This window comes from Myotis brandtii, unplaced genomic scaffold (assembly GCF_000412655.1).
Source record: "Myotis brandtii unplaced genomic scaffold, ASM41265v1 scaffold1437, whole genome shotgun sequence".
Classification (NCBI taxonomy): Eukaryota; Metazoa; Chordata; class Mammalia; order Chiroptera; family Vespertilionidae; genus Myotis; species Myotis brandtii.
Window position 1 is genome coordinate 12,014 of NW_005355145.1, and position 19,642 is coordinate 31,655.

At 41.8% G+C, this 19,642-nt stretch overlaps 1 protein-coding gene across 3 annotated transcripts in view; it reads right to left on the reverse strand.

Moving 5' to 3' along the window:
- LOC106725201 (TBC1 domain family member 1-like) overlaps window positions 1–19,642 on the reverse strand; it is a 50,614-nt gene that overhangs the window by 8,965 nt on the left and 22,007 nt on the right. The window contains exon 3 of one of the 3 annotated variants that reach the window (XR_001361066.1): window positions 19,353–19,579. The exons of 1 other annotated variant lie outside the window; for it this stretch is intronic. Coding sequence is in view for 1 of the 2 variants with exons in the window: in XM_014535417.1 (XP_014390903.1) it covers window positions 19,532–19,579 (48 nt within the window). In the remaining variant the exon portion in view is untranslated. Of the gene's footprint in view, window positions 1–19,352; window positions 19,580–19,642 lie in introns of those variants that run through there. One more of the 3 variants, XM_014535417.1, reaches the window with a different exon arrangement.

Consider the following 19,642-nt stretch of genomic DNA (forward strand, 5'->3'; position numbering starts at 1 on the left):
TATGGTCTGGCCGCTGTGGCTCAGTGGTTGAGCGTCAACCTATGAACCAGAAAGTCATGGTTCAATTCCTGGTCAGGGCACATGCCCAGGTTACAAGCTCGATCTCTGGTGTGGGGCAGCCGATCAATGATTCTCTAATCATTGATATTTCCCTCCCTGCTCCCTTCCTCTCTGAAATCAATAAAAATGTATTAAAAATAACTAAAAATAAAACTTTTAATTATGGAAATTTCAAACAAATAGACAAGTAGAGAAAATATTACAATCAACTCCCAGGTTCCATCACCCAACTTCAAAATTGTTAACTCAGGACCAATTTTGTTTCATTTATATCCACACCTACCTCTGTTCCAGATTATTTTAAAGACAATCTTCAACATATTATCTCATTTATAAATATTTTAGTAAATAGCCTTAAAAGATCTGAACTCTTTGTACTTTGTGCTGTTTAACTATTAAAGACAACAGAATTTCAAATCAAGCTTCAAACTGGGGGGAAATGCACAGTATTGGTCAGCCATTTATATTTCTCACTTATAATAAATAACAAAAATCATCAATTCATTATGAAGTTTTCCTGCAAAGAAGGCATTAAGGCACTTTTCCATGAATAGAGGAAAAAAGATCAGCTATGCAAATATCAACATGCTCTGTATCAGGCACACTACTCTTTTACAAAGATTAACATAAAATGCTCATAACAACACTTTGTGGTAGGTTCGGTGATCATTAATGCCCATTTTATAGATGAAGAAAAGGAGGCACACAGAGGCGAAGTCATGTACCATGGAGGAGCAGAACAGCAGAATCACACCAAGCCCATGACCTCATCACATCATCAGCCAGTCATAATACAGTGTTAAATAGCATTGTCCTGGCTTCTCAATTTGGTTCTCCCAAAAACAGGTCCCGAGAAAAGGAATTGGGAGCAGAGAGTTTGTCAGGTTAGAGATCCCAAGAAGCTCAAGTGAGGATGTGCCAACAACGACACAGGAAAGAAAGAAAAACCAAGAAGGGTGTGGCAGATTTGGTTCTCCCAAAAACAGGTCCTGAGAAAAGGAATTGGGAGCAGGGAGTTTGTCAGGTTAGAGATCCCAGGAAGCTCAAGTGAGGACAATGACACAGGAAAGAAAGAAAAACCAAGAAGGGTGTGGCAATAAAAGGACTACCTCTGAGGGCAACCGGGGTTCAACTCCCCTGGGGAACCTTCCGAGGAATCACGGAGAATAGGGGTCAGCAAACCACAGCTGTTGGGGTCAAATCCAACCCACTGGCTTTTTTTGTAAATAAAGTTTTATTGGCACACAGCCAGGCTCACTGCAACAGTTGCAACAGAGACAACCATATGACCTGCAAAGTTGAAAATGTTTACTATCCGAATCTTAAGAGGAAAAGTTGCTGACTCCTGATGTAGAACATCTGGGAGGAAAGGGAGGAGCTGGGTACTTATCTCTCTCAATAGTTCAGGGTTGCCCTGGGGTCATTAGATCCCTAGCACTTCCAAGGGGCCCTTCCAGCAGTCTGAGCAAGAGCCCAGTGGCTCCTGGGAAACCTCAGGTTGAGAAGCACGGAGGCCTGATGGTTAAAATGAGAAGCTGTCTGCCCACAGTTGTGGGTGAACTCAGAGGTGGGTCAGAGATACAGCCACGCACCGCCAGTGTGCTGCAAACGACCCCTTTGGGCCTGAGAAGCCTCTTCTCTAATAAAGATAACAACCACATTTAGTGTAAAGATTATATTGGGGACTACATGCCAACCTCACAGAAAGTGCCAGGCAGATAGGATGTGCTCATTGAATGTTATCAGTTATTTTGCAAATAATTGTCCTAAACACTAGTACTAGGAAACAGAATTATTGGTGCCCGTAGCCTAAGCCTAAATTCTTTACCACAGAGGAAAGTATTTCAAGAGTCCCCACATCTCTTGTTAAATTCAAAATAAACCAAAAGGCCTACAAATATATAAAGAGCCTTCTGCTGTTATGGTATTTGTGCCTGTGATTGATACCTGCCTCTCTCTTTACCAGGTCAAATAACCATCAGTTGTTTAAATAAAACTGATTGAGAAGAGCAGCACTATCTATAACAGTCAAAAGGTAGAAACAACCCAAGTATCCATCAAGTTATTTGTAAATAAGTTTTATTGGCACACAGCCAGGCTCACTCGTTTAATTGAATAGTTGCAACAGAGACGACCGTATGACCTGCAAAGATGAAAATGTTTAGTATCTGAAATTTAAGAGGAAAAGTTGCTGACTCCTGATGTAGAACATCTGGGAGGAAAGAGGGAAGCTGAGTACTTATCTCTCTCATTAGCAGGGTTGCCCTGGGGTCATTAGATCCCTAGCACTGCCAAGGGGCCCTTCCAGCAGTCTGAGCGAGAGCCCAGTGGCTCCTGGGAAACCTCAGGCTGAGAAGCATGGAGGCCTGATGGTTAAAATGAGAAGCTGCCTGCCCACAGTTGTGGGTGAACTAAGAGGTGGGTCAGAAATACAGCCACGCACCGCCAGTGTGCTGCAAACGACCCCTCTGGGCCTGAGAAGCCTCTTCTCTAATAAAGATAACAACCACATTTAGTGTAAAGATTATATTGGGGACTACATGCCAACCTCACAGAAAGTGCCAGGCAGATAGGATGTGCTCATTGAATGTTATCAGTTATTTTGCAAATAATTGTCCTAAACACTAGTACTAGGAAACAGAATTATTGGTGCCTGTAGCCTAAGCCCAAATTCTTTACCACAGAGGAAAGTATTTCAAGAGTCCCCACATCTCTTGTTAAATTCAAAATAAACCAAAAGGCCTACAAATGTATGAAGAGCCTTCTGCTGGTATGGTATTTGTGCCTGTGATTGATACCTGCCTCTCTCTTTACCAGGTCAAATAACCATCAGTTGTTTAAATAAAACTGATTGAGAAGAGCAGCACTATCCATAACAGTCAAAAGGTAGAAACAACCCAAGTATCCATCAAGTGATGATTGGATAAACAAATGTGGTATATCCATGCAATGGGATATCATTCAGCCATAAAAAGGAATGAAGTACTAATATATATGATAAGATGGATGAACCTTGAAAACATTATACTATGTGAAAGATGCCAGACACAAAAGGCCACATGTATGATCTCATTTATATGAAATGGCCAAAAGAGGCAAATCTATAGAGACAAAAATTGATTCCTGGTTTTCTGGGGCTTGGGGGTTGAGCAGGGAAACCAGGAGGGTGGGAGGGGAAGATGAAGAGTTATAGCTGATAGGTACAGTGTTTCTTTTTGGGGTGCCCTTTTGGGATGCCAAAAAGGTTACAGAATTAGAATGCGGTGATGGTTGCAAAACCCTATGAACATACTAAAAACCACTGAATTGTACACTTTAAATGGGTGAATTTTATAATACGTGAGTTAAAACTGAAAGAGAAAAGGCAAGTTCTTGTACTTAAAGAATGCCCACAAAATGTTCTCAGTGGAAGTTCTTCCCATGCCCGCTCTTCTGTTCCGGACTTGCTGCCTCCCTGGTACATGGTCCCTTATGATCCTCTTTCTGGGCCGGCTCATTCTTCTAGCTCTGCCTTGACACTCTTTCCCACTGTGGGGTTCAGATCTTAGCGTTAGACTGCATTCTACCCAGACCACCAGCAAGTTACATAACTTATCTGGGCTTGACTTTGGCAAGTTACATAACTTATCTGGGCTTGTTTCCTCATCTGGGAAACAGATAATAATAGTGCCTACCTTATAATATTGTCATTATTATTAACTAACATTTATTGAGCATTTAGTGTCTCACAGGCCCTGTTCTTTTGGGGAGTTTTTTTGTTTAGCATTTTTTACAGTACACTGCACATATTTAAAGTGCACAATGCAATGTGTTTTGACATACGACCATATCTGCAAAACCAATACAACTTACCCCAAATTTCCATCACCCCAAGAAGTTCTTGGGCCACTTTGCAAACTATCCCTCCCTCTACCCATCGCCAGGCAACTGCTGATCTGTTCACTTCATTATAGATTAGTTTGCATGTTCTAGAGTTTTATGTAAACTAAATTACATAACATATAATTTTTTGTTGGGGCAAGAGTGTGTGTCAATCAGCATAATAGTTTTGAGATTTTCCAAACAGCTATGTGCATTCCTTTTATTGGTGAATAGCATTCTACTTGCTGCCTACAGGTGGTCATCTGGGTTGGTTTCCGTTTCTGGGCTATTTCCATTTAGGGCTATTACTATAAAGTTGCCGGGCGCATTGGTGTACAAGACATGTGTGGATGTGTATTTTCATTTCCGTGTAGAAACCTGGGGCTGTAAAGCCCAGTAGAGCACCTGGCTCCTGGCCTATGGGCTCAGCATGGCCACAGCTTCCACTGCGACAGGCCCTCTCCAGACACCACGGTCCCTGCTGCTCCCGCCACAGCTCCCACTTCTCGTCATGAGGCCGCCACGACTCAGCTTCCTCCTTCTGCAGCTGACACCGCTAACCCTGCTGACCCTGCAATGCCCTGTCACCGTCTAGCCTCTTCTCGGAGACAGGACAGAGCTGTTCACTTCCTGCTCAGACAGAACAAGGGTACTATTTGAACAGATTCAGACGGTACTGGGTTTCCCAACATTCCTGGCCCACTGAGGACTGTGCGGGAAACAGTCAGGACACCAAGGCAAGAGCAAATTCAGTTCAAATGAAGACATCCAGGCTTATTGCTTTCATCTTTTTTTAACTGGTACCTCCTTTTAAAAGCCAAATCTCAAGCTTCCTGTCATATTCATTATAATTTTGCAATAATCACACATTGTAAAATCATATTTTTAATAAAGACCCTTCTCTGTTATCAACACCCAACAAGGTCCATGTATTTTCAGATGAATCACCTTTTCTTTTGGCTGTGATTGCAAACTAGAATTGTCTCAGTTAAGTCACATTTTAAAATTTCAACCCATGTCAATTCCTTAGCTTCTATGATAAAGACCTAAATTGTATCCCATTTCATGAGTATGAAACAGAACTGCTACCAGTGTAGGTACAAATACTATTTGAACAGATTCAGACGGTACTGGGTTTCCCAACATTCCTGGCCCACTGAGGACTGTGCGGGAAACAGTCAAGACACCAAGGCAAGAGCAAATTCAGTTCAAATGAAGACATCCAGGCTTATTGCTTTCATCTTTTTTTAATTGGTACCTCCTTTTAAAAGCCAAATCTCTGGCTTCCTGTCATATTCATTATAATTTTGCAATAATCACACATTGTAAAATCATATTTTTAATGAAGACCCTTCTCTGTTATCAACACCCAACAAGGTCCATGTATTTTCAAATGAATTGCAGCTACCTTTCCTTTTGGCTGTAATTGCAAACTAGAATTGTCTCAGTTAAGTCACATTTTAAAATTTCAACCCATGTCAATTCCTTAGCTTCTATGATAAAGACCTAAATTGTATCCCATTTCATGAGTATGAAACAGAACTGCTACCAGTGTAGGTACAAATAGGATTTTGATTTCAGACTTAAAGATTTCTTTATGGGAACCCTGGATGTCACTTTTTAATCCTACTGAATCTGCTCCCTTCTGTGTAGAAGTGCTGTGGGCTGATCATTTGGTAAAGAAGAAGCATGTGGCAACATCTTTCACTGACGTACACACGGGCGTGTGACAATACAGAGCCACGCAGACTGGCACAAAGTGCCGGCTTTCGCTTTTAGACACTGGATTCCAGTCCAAGGCCTGTGTCAGGGCCAATCTCAGTGACCAGTGTGGGACAGGCACGTCACTGCCTGAGATGCATTTATCTGACCTCACTCAACTATATTCTGCAGTTTACAACTTTAACATATGGTTTGTCATATATTTCTTACAAATAAGATGTTTAACAACTAGTTCTACGCTGTTAAAATCCAAATTGCCTATTTGAGCAAGAACTTCTCAGATCAAGAAGTCTTGTGTTTGCACTGCCCAGCCACTGGGGGGCACCTGAGCGCTGCTTCCCAGGTACTCCAGACCCGTGGTCAACACAGGAAAATTAATAGCTACACACCCAGAATAGCTTCGCTGGCGGTCAGTTGAGGATGGGTTCCTACTAGAACTTTATTTCTTTAAAATTCCAGCAAAATATTATTTCAGATAATTTTTGTGTTGTGGTGTGTGTGCGTGTGTGTGTACGTGTGTGTGTTTGAGAGCAGAACTCTTGAGCAGGAGGCTGTCCCCTGAGCACTCAGATCTATCAGGGCAAAGGCAGAGTGAGTTCCCTCCTCCAACAGAACCCACATTGCACTCACCCATCAAAATGGCATGTGCCATGTCATCGTCTTAGGCCTCCAAGCAGCCTCTTCATTTCCAAGGAAAAGGTATGAGACAACAAACTTTATATGTAAATTATAAGCACTCAGTAATAGCTATGAAATCCAGCCCTGTGCAGTTTAAGAAACAACAATTCTTACTCAAAAAGTTTTTTGAAGCATGTATAAAAACTACTGAGAACAGTGGTTATGTCTTGGTGTAGAATAGGGATTGGGAAGTAAGGGGTGGACTTACACTTTATATCTTACAATTTTCTGAACTAATTGTATTTTCAATAGTGAGCATTTACGATAAGATATTTTAAATGAGAAAATACTTTCCTTGGTTCTGAATTTTTTTGTCTAGTCCTCCCAGAGTGAACACTTAAGAGCATGTTAGGCTGCCCAGCATTGAATGACCATCTTATTTAAGAAGATTCATCTGAAAATAGGTGGCAGCATGGCCCTCTGTTGATGGGGACAAATATCTACTCTCTCCTGCTTTCTGGCAACTACTTGGCAGGCAATCGACCCTGGGTCAGCCAACCGGGCATTCCTGTCTGGGACTTTGAATCTTGAAGGAGTAAAGTCAGGTCACATGGTCAAGGAGGGCAGTGGCACTAGAGAACAGTGGCACTGCAGCTAATGGCCAGTGGTGGCCATGCCAGGAACATCAGCCCCTGGCAGCGGTGGTGCCCGCGGAGGTGTCCTTAGCAGGGTATTCCTGTGACGCAGCCTTGGCCATGGTTCCACCTGCCTGGCTTCCCTTGGTTGCTGTTCATTTGCAAAGTTTGATTCTCTGGTCTTTATGTTGATTCTGTGAACTACCCCATATCCTTCTAATAAATCCTTGTTCTGCTTGTGTCAGCCAGGGTTGGTTCTTGGAGCCAAGAACTTTGACCCACAATTTGTTCATTCATTCACTCAATGAAGTATTTTTAAACTGCCTACTATGCATTGAATGCTGGCTGTTCTAGGCACGAGGATTCTGCAAAGAACAACAACAACAACAAAATTATTCTCTCTTAAAACTTATAGTGGATCTCACTTCTTCCTGACCCTGTCTCTCCTAACGTTTGTCCAGAAATCTGTTTTATTTTGATACTATCTCTTTAGCCCTAAGCCAAGCTAGTCTTTCTCAACTTCCCTTGACTTTAAGGAAGTAAGGACATTTTCATGTCCTTCTGGCCTTGCTCTTGGCTCAGGCCAAACCCTGTTTGACACCATAAATGGACATTCATCATCATTCCATAAATACTTACTAGCACCTAGACCATGCAAGGCACTCTGCTAGGAAGGAGTTAGAGACATAATGTGAAACCAGTCAGTGCCCTGAAAGACATTACAGTGTAGCAGGGAAACAGAGAACAGACATTTAAGTGAGCTCTGGGCAATCTGTGCCATAGGAAAGGAAGTATGGGGCCACGGAAGTACACTTAGCTTAGGAAGGAGCCAGGGAGGCCTTCTTGGGGGAGGTATTGTTCAAGCTGAGATCTGAGGGACGAGTTGAAGTTCGTCAGCTGAATTATTCATGATAGCTAAGACGAGGAAACAACCCAAGTGCCCTTCGATGGATGACTGGATGAAGAAGATGTGTTACATCTATACAATGGAATACTACTCAGCCAGAGGAAGGGATGAATTGCTGCCGTTGGTGATAGCATGGATGGATCTTTAGAGCATTGTGCTAAGCGAGATAAGTCAGATGGAAAAGGACAAGATTTCACTCAGATGTGGGTATAAAACAGAAAGCAACAGATGAACAAACAGACCAACTCCAAGACACAAACAACAGAAGGGTGATTTACCAGAGGGGAAGAGGGCTGGGGGTAAGTTGAAGAGGCTAAAGGGTGTCATATATATTTTGATGAAGGGAGACTAGACTTTGGGTATATAGACGATGCAATATACAGATGATGTATTATAGAGTTGTATACTTGAAACCTATATAATCTTATTAACCAATGTCACCCCAATAAATTTAATTTTTAAAAATGTTAGCCAGCTGAAGAGGATATAGAGCATAACAGAAGAAACAACACACACAATAGTCTAGGAATAAGAGAGAACAAGCATGTTAGAAAGAATAAATGGGGTTCGGTATGGTGGGGGCATGAAATGTCAACCATTGTGAGGGGTGGGGCAATGGTTAAGGTGAGACTGGAGAGGCAGACAGAGACTCTTACTAGCGTTCCACAGCTTGATTTTCAGAACAATCAGAAGCCATGAAAGAGCTTAAGCAGAGGTGGTGACAGAAGGATATATCATCAGATCTGCAAATCAGAAAGACCACTCTGGATGCCGGGTGTAATGAGGTGAAAGGGGAAATATAGTGGCATCGAGATTATTTAAGAGCTCACTGAGGGGGTTAGAAAATGGCGGCGAATAGGCAGATGTGTCATGCACCTCGTTCCGGAGCCAGACTGGAAAAGAAACTAAATTGGAGAACATCCACCCAGAATTAAGAGCTCACCAAAAGATTACGTCCTGAACTCTCAGGGATAGGAGAGATTAAAAGAAGCAGAGATATTCAAGAGATATTTACTGAGGACAATCAAAAGAACTTTCTGACTGATGGTTGGGTACAGGGATTGAATAAGGAGAAAGAGAAGTCAAATAGGACGCCTAGGTGTCTGATTTGGGTAACCTGGTGAGCAATGCGCCTTCCATCAAAAAGAAACAAAATGCTGAGGCGGAAAAGACTTTAGTTTGGTCACGTTCAGTTTATAGCAACCAAGGAAAACTGCCTGATGGGCATCTGCATCAGTGGCCCAGGATTTCAGTGCAGAGATCTGAACGAGGGGATGGGATCTAGAATTAGATGGACAGCTACTGAGACATAGGAATAGGGAGATGACCCTGGGGTCGGTATAGTCATGGGGTGGACTATGTTACTGCTACAAAGATTCCCTGCCCTTCCCTGGGGAAGGATTCCATTTGCCACCTTGTTGATGTCAGGCTTGGCCACATGACATGTTTTGACCAATGAAATGTGAGGAGAAATGACATGTGTCCCCTCCCTTCTGTGCAGAAGCTCTAAGGTCAGCTCAAGGATCTCCACAGTCTCTTTGCCATCTGCTATGACAAGCGGCAGTATTCCAGAGATTGCTCAGTCAGCCTGGGTCTCTGAATAAAGACTGCAAGCAACTGAGTGGTAGCCAGTTCACAATGAACACACAGCTAGAGCAAGGAAAAAAAATGTTATGAGCCACTGAGATTGGGGAGTCATTTGTTACTGCAGCAAAACCAAGCCTATTCTGACAAGTCTATGACAGAACCCCACGGTAAAATAACATTTAAAGGTCAGCAGATGAAGTGGAGCCTACAAAGAAAGCCCACTCCGACCCCAGCCTGATTCTCAGAAACTTCCATAGGTTTGCCTCTGTGGGACTCCTCTCTGCAGGCCACCTCAGATTCCTACCCTCACAAAAGCAAACGATTTTTCTTCTTATGGTCACTCTGCTCCCTTTCCTTTCGTCAGAAGCCATTGCATCAACTTTCAGGCCCGGAGACACAAACTCTGCACAGAGAACCAGTGGGATAGATGACAGTAGAAGCCACACAAACTTCACCCCCTCCCTCCAGTCTGTCCCTGCCCTGGTCCAGCCTGTGACTTACTCTTCACTCCCTCCAGTTTTCAGCCAGTTCCTTGGATTCATTTCTGGCTAACCTTGTTCTTGGTCTTGAAACCACCTGGTGCCTGGGCTGTCTGGGCAGCCTGATGAACATTTGGTCCTGGCACAGCCTCTGGGTCACCCTGCACCTGTGGCGCCCATGCCCATTCTGACTCACCCTAAGCTTCTGGCTTTGGCTCCTGGCCATGCCCCAGACAACAGCTGTGCGCACAGTTGACCTTTCCAGATGCCAGTCAGTCTGGTTCCTCTTCCCTTCAAACTCATGCCAGCCCCTGCCCACCCTCTCCCATACCACCCCCAGCCTCAGAATTCAGACTGTGCCACACTGGGTGCCTGTGGCCGAAGCTTCCCATCCACCAGCTTTCTCCCAGCTGATCCAGGCGGTCACTGCTCACCCAGTGGAAACTGACATGTGTGAATTACACAGAACACACGCAGCAAAGGCAGCTTCTGCTCACCTTCAGGCGAGACAAGGCTATTCAACAGGCTGTCTGGCTCCCCCACTTTCCAGGCCCCTGAATGCTTTTCTCCTTCCACCCTCGACCAGGACTGGATTGTCACCCTCTGTTTAAAAGCCCTTTTCCAAATATGCCACTTCCCTTGGTTTAGGCCCATTTCCCAAACCAGAGGTTCCCAGCCTACCATGATTATGAACAGCATGGAGGTCAAGACAATGAACACAACTATCTATTCTTAAGTTTACTCATTGTCCACATTTTGTACATATTGTTCACAATGTTAGCTACTAATATTTATTGTAGGCTTATTAGATGAAAGTTAAAGTGCTAGACACAATCCATCCATTTTGTTTCTCATAGTCAGTCTAAGACTAGTAGTATTTTCCTCATTTCACAAGTGGTGAAACTTAGATTTTAGCCCTAGCCGGTTTGGCTCAGTGGATAGAGCATCAGCCTGCGGACTGAAGGGTCCTGGGTTCGATTCCAGTCAAGGGCCCATGCCCAGGTTGTGGGCTCAATCCCCAGTAGGGGACATGCAGGAGGCAGCCAATCAATGATTCTCTCTTATCATTGATGTTTCTATCTCTCTCTCTCTCCCTCTCCCTTCTTCTCTGAAATCAATAAATATATATATATTTTTTTAAACTTAGATTTTAAAAGTTTACATAGTTACCTGAGGAAATAAAGCCAGAACCAATAGGGTTATAAGTTTGCCCCATTCCAGAGCCCTTATTTTCTATTATTCTGCTATATATATGTAAATGTGTGTAGATACATATATGTGTGGGTACATATATGTGTGTGCACATATGAGTAGATGTGTATATATGTACATACATATATATGCAAGTGGATGTGGTGACATGTGTATGTATATATAAATATGAGTGCAGGTATATATGTATGTGCATATGCATATATGTAGGTGTGTATATGTGTGTATGCATATGTGTTTGTGAGTATATATAGATATTAATACGTGTGTGTACAAGTTTGACTTGAAGCCTCATCAGGACCTTTCCTGCTCTGAAATGCCACAATTCAGAGGCCTTAACATGTCAAAACCAAATCCCTCTTGAAATAATAGCTTATATTTAAAGTAGATTAATGCTTGTGCCTAATGGCTACTAGTATTGACACTTTGGGTTTTCTACTGACTGTTTCTATTCTGAAAAAGCCTTGTAAAATTACTTTCCCAAGTATCAGTGAGAAACACAAAATGTGATTTCATATGACTTCCAGTCTAATGAATGCATTAAAACAGAACAATTATAAAACATTAGTGGGTAATTTTGTTTCCTGCCTCAATTAAAAGCTCAGAAGTGAAAAAGATTGTATGTTTTCGCTACATTTAGTGGGCTGGACAATGGCACTGTGAAAGGAATTGGTCACAGAAACTGACAAACGCTATTTCAGTAAAGGGCAAACTAAAGAGCCCGGTCTTGACACATCCTTTAGCAATGACTGGGAGTTGGGTTTCAGAGATCTCCCGAATGATTCAGACTGTTTATTCTGGCAAAAGCCCTCGAACTCGGTGTTTAGCTGCCACTAGGGGAAAAACAGTGACAGTTGAGTTTAAGATGTTCTCAGATGATTCCAAATTTATTAGTCAAAACCTACCGACTGAAGCTGATGCGGAAAAACTGGGACAGATCCAGGGTTTTGAGATGTAATTCTTGATTTCAAAATGTATTTCTCAGTTCTGCTCAGTTACCAACATGAGAGGAAAGTAAATTAGATGTGAGACACAAGGAAGGGTAAAAGCTATTTTCCGCCCTGACCGGTTTGGCTCAGCGGATAGAGCGTCAGCCAGGGACTGAAGGGTCCCAGGTTCGATTCTGGTCAAGGGCATGTACCTTGGCTGGGGATTCAGTCCCCAGCAGGGGGTGTGCCAGAGGCAGATGATCGATGTTTCTAACTCTCTGTCCTACCTTCCTCTCTGTAAAATCAATAAAAATACATATTTTTAAAAATAAGTTATTTTCTATTGCCGGATGAATTTGCAAAATGTTTGGTGTGAATGTTTTTAAATTGAAAGGAATGATAGGGTGTGGGAAAAGGTTAGGGGATATTGGGACAACAGTACTTCATTCTGTGATTATTGTAATTAAAATATATAAGTACCTATTGTAGCAAATGGTTTATGCCATGCAGGCATGTCAGATATGGTATATTTCATTATTCTTATGAAAATCCAGTATCAAGAAGTCCCCTAGTGCTCCCAGCCGTGTGGCTCAGTGATTGAGCATCAACCCAAGAACGAGGAGGTCACAGTTCAATTCCCAGTCAAGGCACATGCCCAGGTTGCTGTGGGCTCAGTCCCCAGTAGGAGATGTGCAGGAGGCAGCCAATCAAAGATTCTCTCTCATCGTTAATGTTTCTATCTCTCTTTCCTTCTCCCTGCCTCTCTGAACTCAATAAAAATACATATAATTTTAAAGAAATAACCTAATCCATTTTTCTCTATATGAAAGGGAGAGTACGCAAATTATAATGATTTTCTCTAGTTTTGTTAGAGTTTTTATCTTATGAATGTGCCTAATTCTTCATCTTTTCATTTCTTACAGTTTTAAGTAATTATTCCTTATTTTAGTATCTCACAAAACAAAAATATGTGTAGTGCTTATTTCATTCAATATAAAATTTTCAGATGACTAAAGCAGATTTATTAAGTATTAATTGTCTTTCTAGAAACCTGTAACCACAGAACTCAGCATTTTAAAGAAAAGTAGAATGACTTAATAGTTTATCCTACCTTTAAAATATTTAATTATTCCAAATCTCTATCTACTTAACTGTTTAAATAGCTGCCATTTGGTATTTCACTCTGAGTTAGATATGATTTCAAAAATGATGTAACTTATATTTATCTGAGTAACAAGTATAGCTAAGCACAAATAGGGAACCAGTACACGATGCAGGTGAATTTGTGGAGCCCATGAACATCTATGGCCTTTGCTGTTAGTTCGTGCTGTGTCACAGATAAATCTGCCTTCCAAACAGGTTATTTTAGTGCGTTTCTAAAATTGAACACAGAATATAATACACAGCCTTGAACTCTTCGTATTTTGAAAAATGTATACATTAGAATATGTCTTTTGTCTAACAGCTCAGTGGATCAGACTTTACAACCAAACACTGTTAGCCACCTCAGAACGATGTACATTAATGGAAGGGGAACATGGAAGACAGGTAAACACAGAGACTTGACTCGATTCCCTATCAAGGCTGACTTGTCTGAGCTAGCTGTGAGTGAGCAGCTAAATTCGTCCCTGTGAGATTTCTCCTCTTTTCCCCCTTACTCAGTAAGAGATCATGAGAAGAAAGGTATTTATGTCCAATTTTCAAATGAAGGCACAGCGAGTCAATGGATGGTTATCCCCAATACATAATGAGGTGCTGGGCCTACTGGGCATATCCAAGTTCATAGTGCCTCTCACTCACTTTTGGCATGGTTTCCACCCTTAATCATGAGAATACTAGGATTGTTCCATTTCTTTGGCATTTCTGATATCTTATTCCCTACCCCTCAACCCCCAACACACACACACACTTTTATTTAACAGCTTTATCGAGGCATAATTAACATGCAATAATCTGCATATAGTTAAAGAACACAATTTGTTCAATTCTGACATTTAGATACACCTGCAACAATATCACCACAATTACAATAATAAAAATCTCCACCACTCCCCAAAGTTGCCTGGTGCCCTTTGTAAACCCTCCCTCCCACTTCTACCCTGCCCAATCCCAGGCAGTCACTGGGCTACTTTCTGTCGCTCTACAATAGTTCCCACTCTCCAGAATTTTATAAACATGGAATCCTACAGTATATCCTTTGTTGAGTTGTTTACTCAACAGAATGATGTTGGGATCATCCATCTGTTGCATGTATTAATAGTCTATTCCTTTTTATTGCCAAGTAATATTCCATTGTATGGATATACTTCCATTTGTTTATCCATGAACCTGGTGGTAACATTCCCTCAACAGTTAAAAAATGTTTTTATTGTGAAAAATAACACACATAGAGAAAAGTACATACAACCACATTATATTAAAACAGACACATACATAACTATCACCCAAGTAAAGAAATGAATGACTGTCAACATCCCAAAGATCCCCATGTTTCCTCCCAGCCCCTTTCTTCCTTAGAAAGATAGGGACTCCCAACTTTTGAGTGTGCATCCCTAAAAATGTATCAGTTCTCTTTTTACCCACTTTGAAGTTGTCAGGAATGGACTCGTGCTGTAAAGATTTTCTCCTATCTGGCTTCCTCTGATCAGCAGTATGTTTAAAAATTCACCCATGTTATTACTCATAACTGTAGTTGATTCACTTTTGTGGCTGATTAGTATGCCATCGTATTCCACAATTTATCCCTTCTATTGTTAATGGGCATTTGGACTGTTTCCAATATTCTGACACAAACCATGCTGCTCTAAACGTTCTGTTCATGTTTCTTGGTATTAATGTCACAAATTCCATAGGGGACACTCTTAGGAATGGAACTGCTGGGTCATGGGTTTTGCAGTATATTCACCTTTTGTAGATAATAGCAAACTGTTGTCCAAAACGATGGCCAACATCATTTTTCATTCTCTCACTCCTCTTCTTTTTTTGTAATTTCCCAATACACACACACTCCCCTCCCCCTCCGCTTTTTTTCTTCTTTTCCTTCCTTTCCTTTCTCCCTATGGAACTTTGGCACATACCCCAAAAAGATCAGTTAATGACATTTAATTGAGTATAACAAACTCGATGACATATTTCCTGTTAGGGAGGACAAGAGAAGACATTTCTTTTCCTGAATTCCTATGCAAGATCTTATTCAGATATGAAAGTTGATATAAGCATCGTTAAACCCTCATGTATGTCAAAGATGTTATCTCTGCACACTAAGAAGAGACAGTCTTCCCTTTTCATGCTGACTGCCAGAAAGCTTGGAGCCAAAGTTCCCCACATGCAGCAAGTAAATAGGTCAGTGCGTGTAGGGTGCAGTCCTACACCACAGCTGAGAAGCACCTGGGGGCATGTGTTAACAGGGTAGGTGCCAGAGTTCCCGGGAGGCCCAGGAACTTGAAATTTTAACAGATACGCCCATGAGGCCAATGCAGGCTAAATTTCAAAACCGCTACACAGTATTGCATTTTCACTTTCCTTTCTGACTCATTATGTCCTGATCATTGTGTTTCTTTCCTTTGTCACCCAATTTTTAATCCATAGATTGTAGTTGCATTTTGTGTCTACTTGTAAATTACCTATGTTTGTTTCTGGTTCAAGAACTGGACTGGTAGATAAATAAACAGATGAATGCTAGGCTAGATCTATAGAAAGAAAAGTTTGCTCTGACATCTGTAACTATAGGTACCATTCATTGCTCAAGTATCAAAAAAAGATTAAGGATAAGCGATACAAACTGCCTATTATAAAACAGATAAGTCACAAGGGTGTAGCATACAGCCAGGGAATAGCCTATCTAATAAAAGAGCGATATGCAAATTAACCGTCACTCTGCAACAAAGATGGTGGTGCCCATAGTGGCCAGGGCGGGACGCTGGTTGCATTGCCCCAGCAACACAAACCCAGCATCCGCGCCCCGGCCACGCGGAGGGAGGAGAGGGGCCTCAGGCTGGAGGCCAGGGCAAGGGATGCTGGGCTTGTGGCACTGCAAGCCCAGCGTCCCCGCCCCGCCCGTGTGGAGTGAGGGGAGGGGCCTCAGGCCGGAGGCTGGAGCAAGGGATGCTGGCATCGTTGCAGGCTGGGCTGAGAGACTGCCCTGCCCCTGCATGAATTTCATGCACCGGGCCTCTAGTCCTACATAATAAAGAGCTAATATGCTAATTAGACCGAACAGCAGAAGGACCATCTGGACAACCTTCCGGACGAAGCTGGGGCTGTGAGGGTCGGCCAAGGCTGCAAGGGGCTGTGAGGGCTGAGCCCCTTGCACAAATTTCATGCATCAGGCCTCTAGTAGTCAATAATATTGTCATAACTGCACAGTGACAGATAGTTAGTAGACTTTGTGTGGTGATCACATCGTAAGGTATATAAATGTGGTATCACTATGTTGTATGCCTGAAACTAACATACTAGTGTATGTTATGCCAAGTATGCTTTAATAAAAAAATTTTTAAGAGATGAAATAGATGCAAATTACTGAATGTGGTTTTACATTGAGCCATCTTATAGTTCCATCATGACAAGTTTAAAGCACTGATGGATAAAGAGAGGCAATGATGGCCTCAGATTAGTGGCCCAGAAGTAAATTTGTTTCCTCCCCACACTTCCCAAAACCAAGCCTAGAAGCCTTTCAGGAAGAGCTTGCTGTGCTCCAGATAATTCTGCCTACAATTCATATAATCTTGAATTTCAAGAAATTATCTGTGAAAAGACTACTGTGGTGTGAAAAGGAAAATTAACTTGCCACTATAAGTCTCTCAGCTATAACGGCATCTATTTCTGCAACAGGAAGGACTGGGGTAGCTTAAGGCTGGATCTCCTGTATTTTAGCTCAGATTCTGGCCACCCACTGAGACACGCCCAGCAGACCAGAGCAGCCAGCTGTCATTCCTCAGCCAAGAAGAGCCTAGAAGAAACCTGGCACAGGTTGGCTGTTCATTGTGCAGAGACAAGCGGCAAAATCAAGATCTACGTTTTCCAAAGTATCCCCCCACGAGGGCTGGCCGCCTTCCTGCAGTGAGTAGAGACAGAGAAGAGACTCCAAACAAACTGTGAAAAGCAGAGGAGCAGAGGAGCTCGCCACTGGGCCTGGGGAAGAGTAACAGACTCAGAGATGCAGAGACAAGCGGCAAAATCAAGATCTACATTTTCCAAAGTATCCCCACTATGAGGGCTGGCAGCCTTCCTGCAGTGAGTAGAGACAGAAAAGAGACTCCAAACCAACTGTGAAAAGCACAGGAGCAGAGGACCTCGCCACTGGGCCTGGGGAAGAGTAACAGACTCAGAGACCCAACAACCAGATCTAAAAGGAAGAATAATTAAGGTTCTACTTGGTAAGCGTGTCTTGACTGATAACAGATATATCCCATCTGAGAGGGAAAACTCCTAGGGTACTTTGTTATCAAAAGTTTGCAAAACAAAACAAAAACACCACTGTGTTTTAAAACATTTAAACATTTGGTATTTATCACCGTTAGATTTCATCACAATGAGCCTGGCCAAAGCATTAAAAAAAAGTAATACTACTTGATAAAAATGCATACCTAAATTTTGTCTGACTTCCCAAAGATAATCATATAGTAATTTACTGTGATAGCTAACATTCATATACTAGTAGCTTCTACTATGTGCCAGGCCCTATTGCAAGCACTTTACTATTGCATATTAATGTATTTAATCCTTGCAATAACCCAAGATAGTAAAACTATTAATACCCCCATTTTCCAGATGAGGAAACTAAGGCACAGAGAAATTCAGCACCTTTCCCAGGATCTTAAACTAATAAGTCACTCTATAAGTACAGCTTTGAATCTTATTTGCCATCTATCAATCATTTTTGTTTTGGTGACGGCACAATAATGACCTGAATTTCAGTCTACCAATATTGTTGAGGATGCATTAATGGAACAAAAACGTAAGAACTTGTATTTAAGCAGCTCAACTTCACGCTGCATCACATTATTTCCACAAAATTACATTTCTACTGCACGACTGTTTCTAACATGAAAAAATTCATCCACCACATCTAAAACAATATAATTGCTGGTTTTGCTTGTAAAACATCATCATTGTAAAGCAAAGACCAGGGGTGCCTAGTACATCTGGCACCATCGATCTTCACTCTCAGACCAAAGCAAATATGAGTTAAATATTAATAGTAATAGGAAAGAGACTCTTTAAGAATAGCTTAAGAGAAAGAAAAGCTTGAGACGAAGTAGCCCTGGTAAGCTTAAGAACCAAGACTCAAAGACAAAATAGACTGTGTTTTATCAGCAGAAGAGTAGAGCTTAACTTCAAATGAGAAAAATAACAACACACAACTAGAAATAAGGAGAGTTTTAGATGGGGCCATATAGCTTTGCAAGATCTAGCTGATATGTCTCTGTACGTGTCCCTACTATATTAGGAGAGTATTAATTTGAATAATTGCTAATAATTACATAGTGATATTTCAAGGACCTGTAGACAAAACTACTGCCAATAGATTCAACTGAGTCTTAGAGGACTTTGTTGAGAGTACTAGCCTCTGGTGGTGGCTGTGGCCAAGGAGAAGCTAGGACTAGGGTCTAGGTCCAGGTAGCTTTCCATCAGGACTAGGCTTGGATAGAAATAGCTCAATAAATATGTGTTGAATTGAGGACCACGTTAATCAAGGTTCATGTCAACCTAGAATTGGGGCTACATCACTAGATCTAGGATAGCTACAGCTCTACATCCTCAGAGAAGAGTGAGCCTCAAAAAGGCAGAGCCAGGACCATTACATAGTCTTATGTGTTGTTCACTGAAAAAGGGTGCTTGGCCAAGGAAGCAAGTGAAGAATGAACTAACTGCTGGCCAAGTTGTAGACCATGCATGTCAAACTCAAAGTCTAACACAGGCCAAATAAACAAGGTTTAAGTTTACATGGGCTGCAAAAAACAAACAAACAAACAAAAAGACAGCTTCAATTTCCATAGAAACGTAGTTTTATTTCGATAGAGACATGCTGAATACAAAGGGCTGAAATAAATGAGTAATCGTTAACATAAAACAATACAACATTTTAATAAAAACTAATATTTTTTCTTGAACATTAACTTACCAGACACTGAATAACTGCACAAATTAATAAGCGTAATGCAAATAAACCTAGTTTTCTTGTTCTGTTGCGCAAATGAAACAAGTCAGTCCAAGACTAATGACGTGGTAATCGGCTGCTAGTATTAGTGGAGAGAAATAGTGCGCCTGTCATTAGCGAACGTTGTAGTCTGTTATTTAATAATTAGTATAACAGGATACTGTAAAAATTAAGTCACAAAATTTTTATTAAACCGTTTCTTACATACCGTTATATTGGCTAGGCTGCAAAAACATTTGTGTGGGCCACATGCGTCCCGCAGGCCACGAGTTTGACATGCTTGTTGTAGACCATGGCTGCTCCTCCCAGAGGAAGAAAGGGGTACCTTTTTCTAATTTGGACGCAAGTGCTGTATGACTTTAGCAGTCCTGGAAAGCAGTGCTAAAGCATTTAGACGCCAACCTGACCTACAGAGATGGGGGGAAGAGAGTACCTTTTGGAGGCACAAAGGGAGAGAATCTATGTCCTGG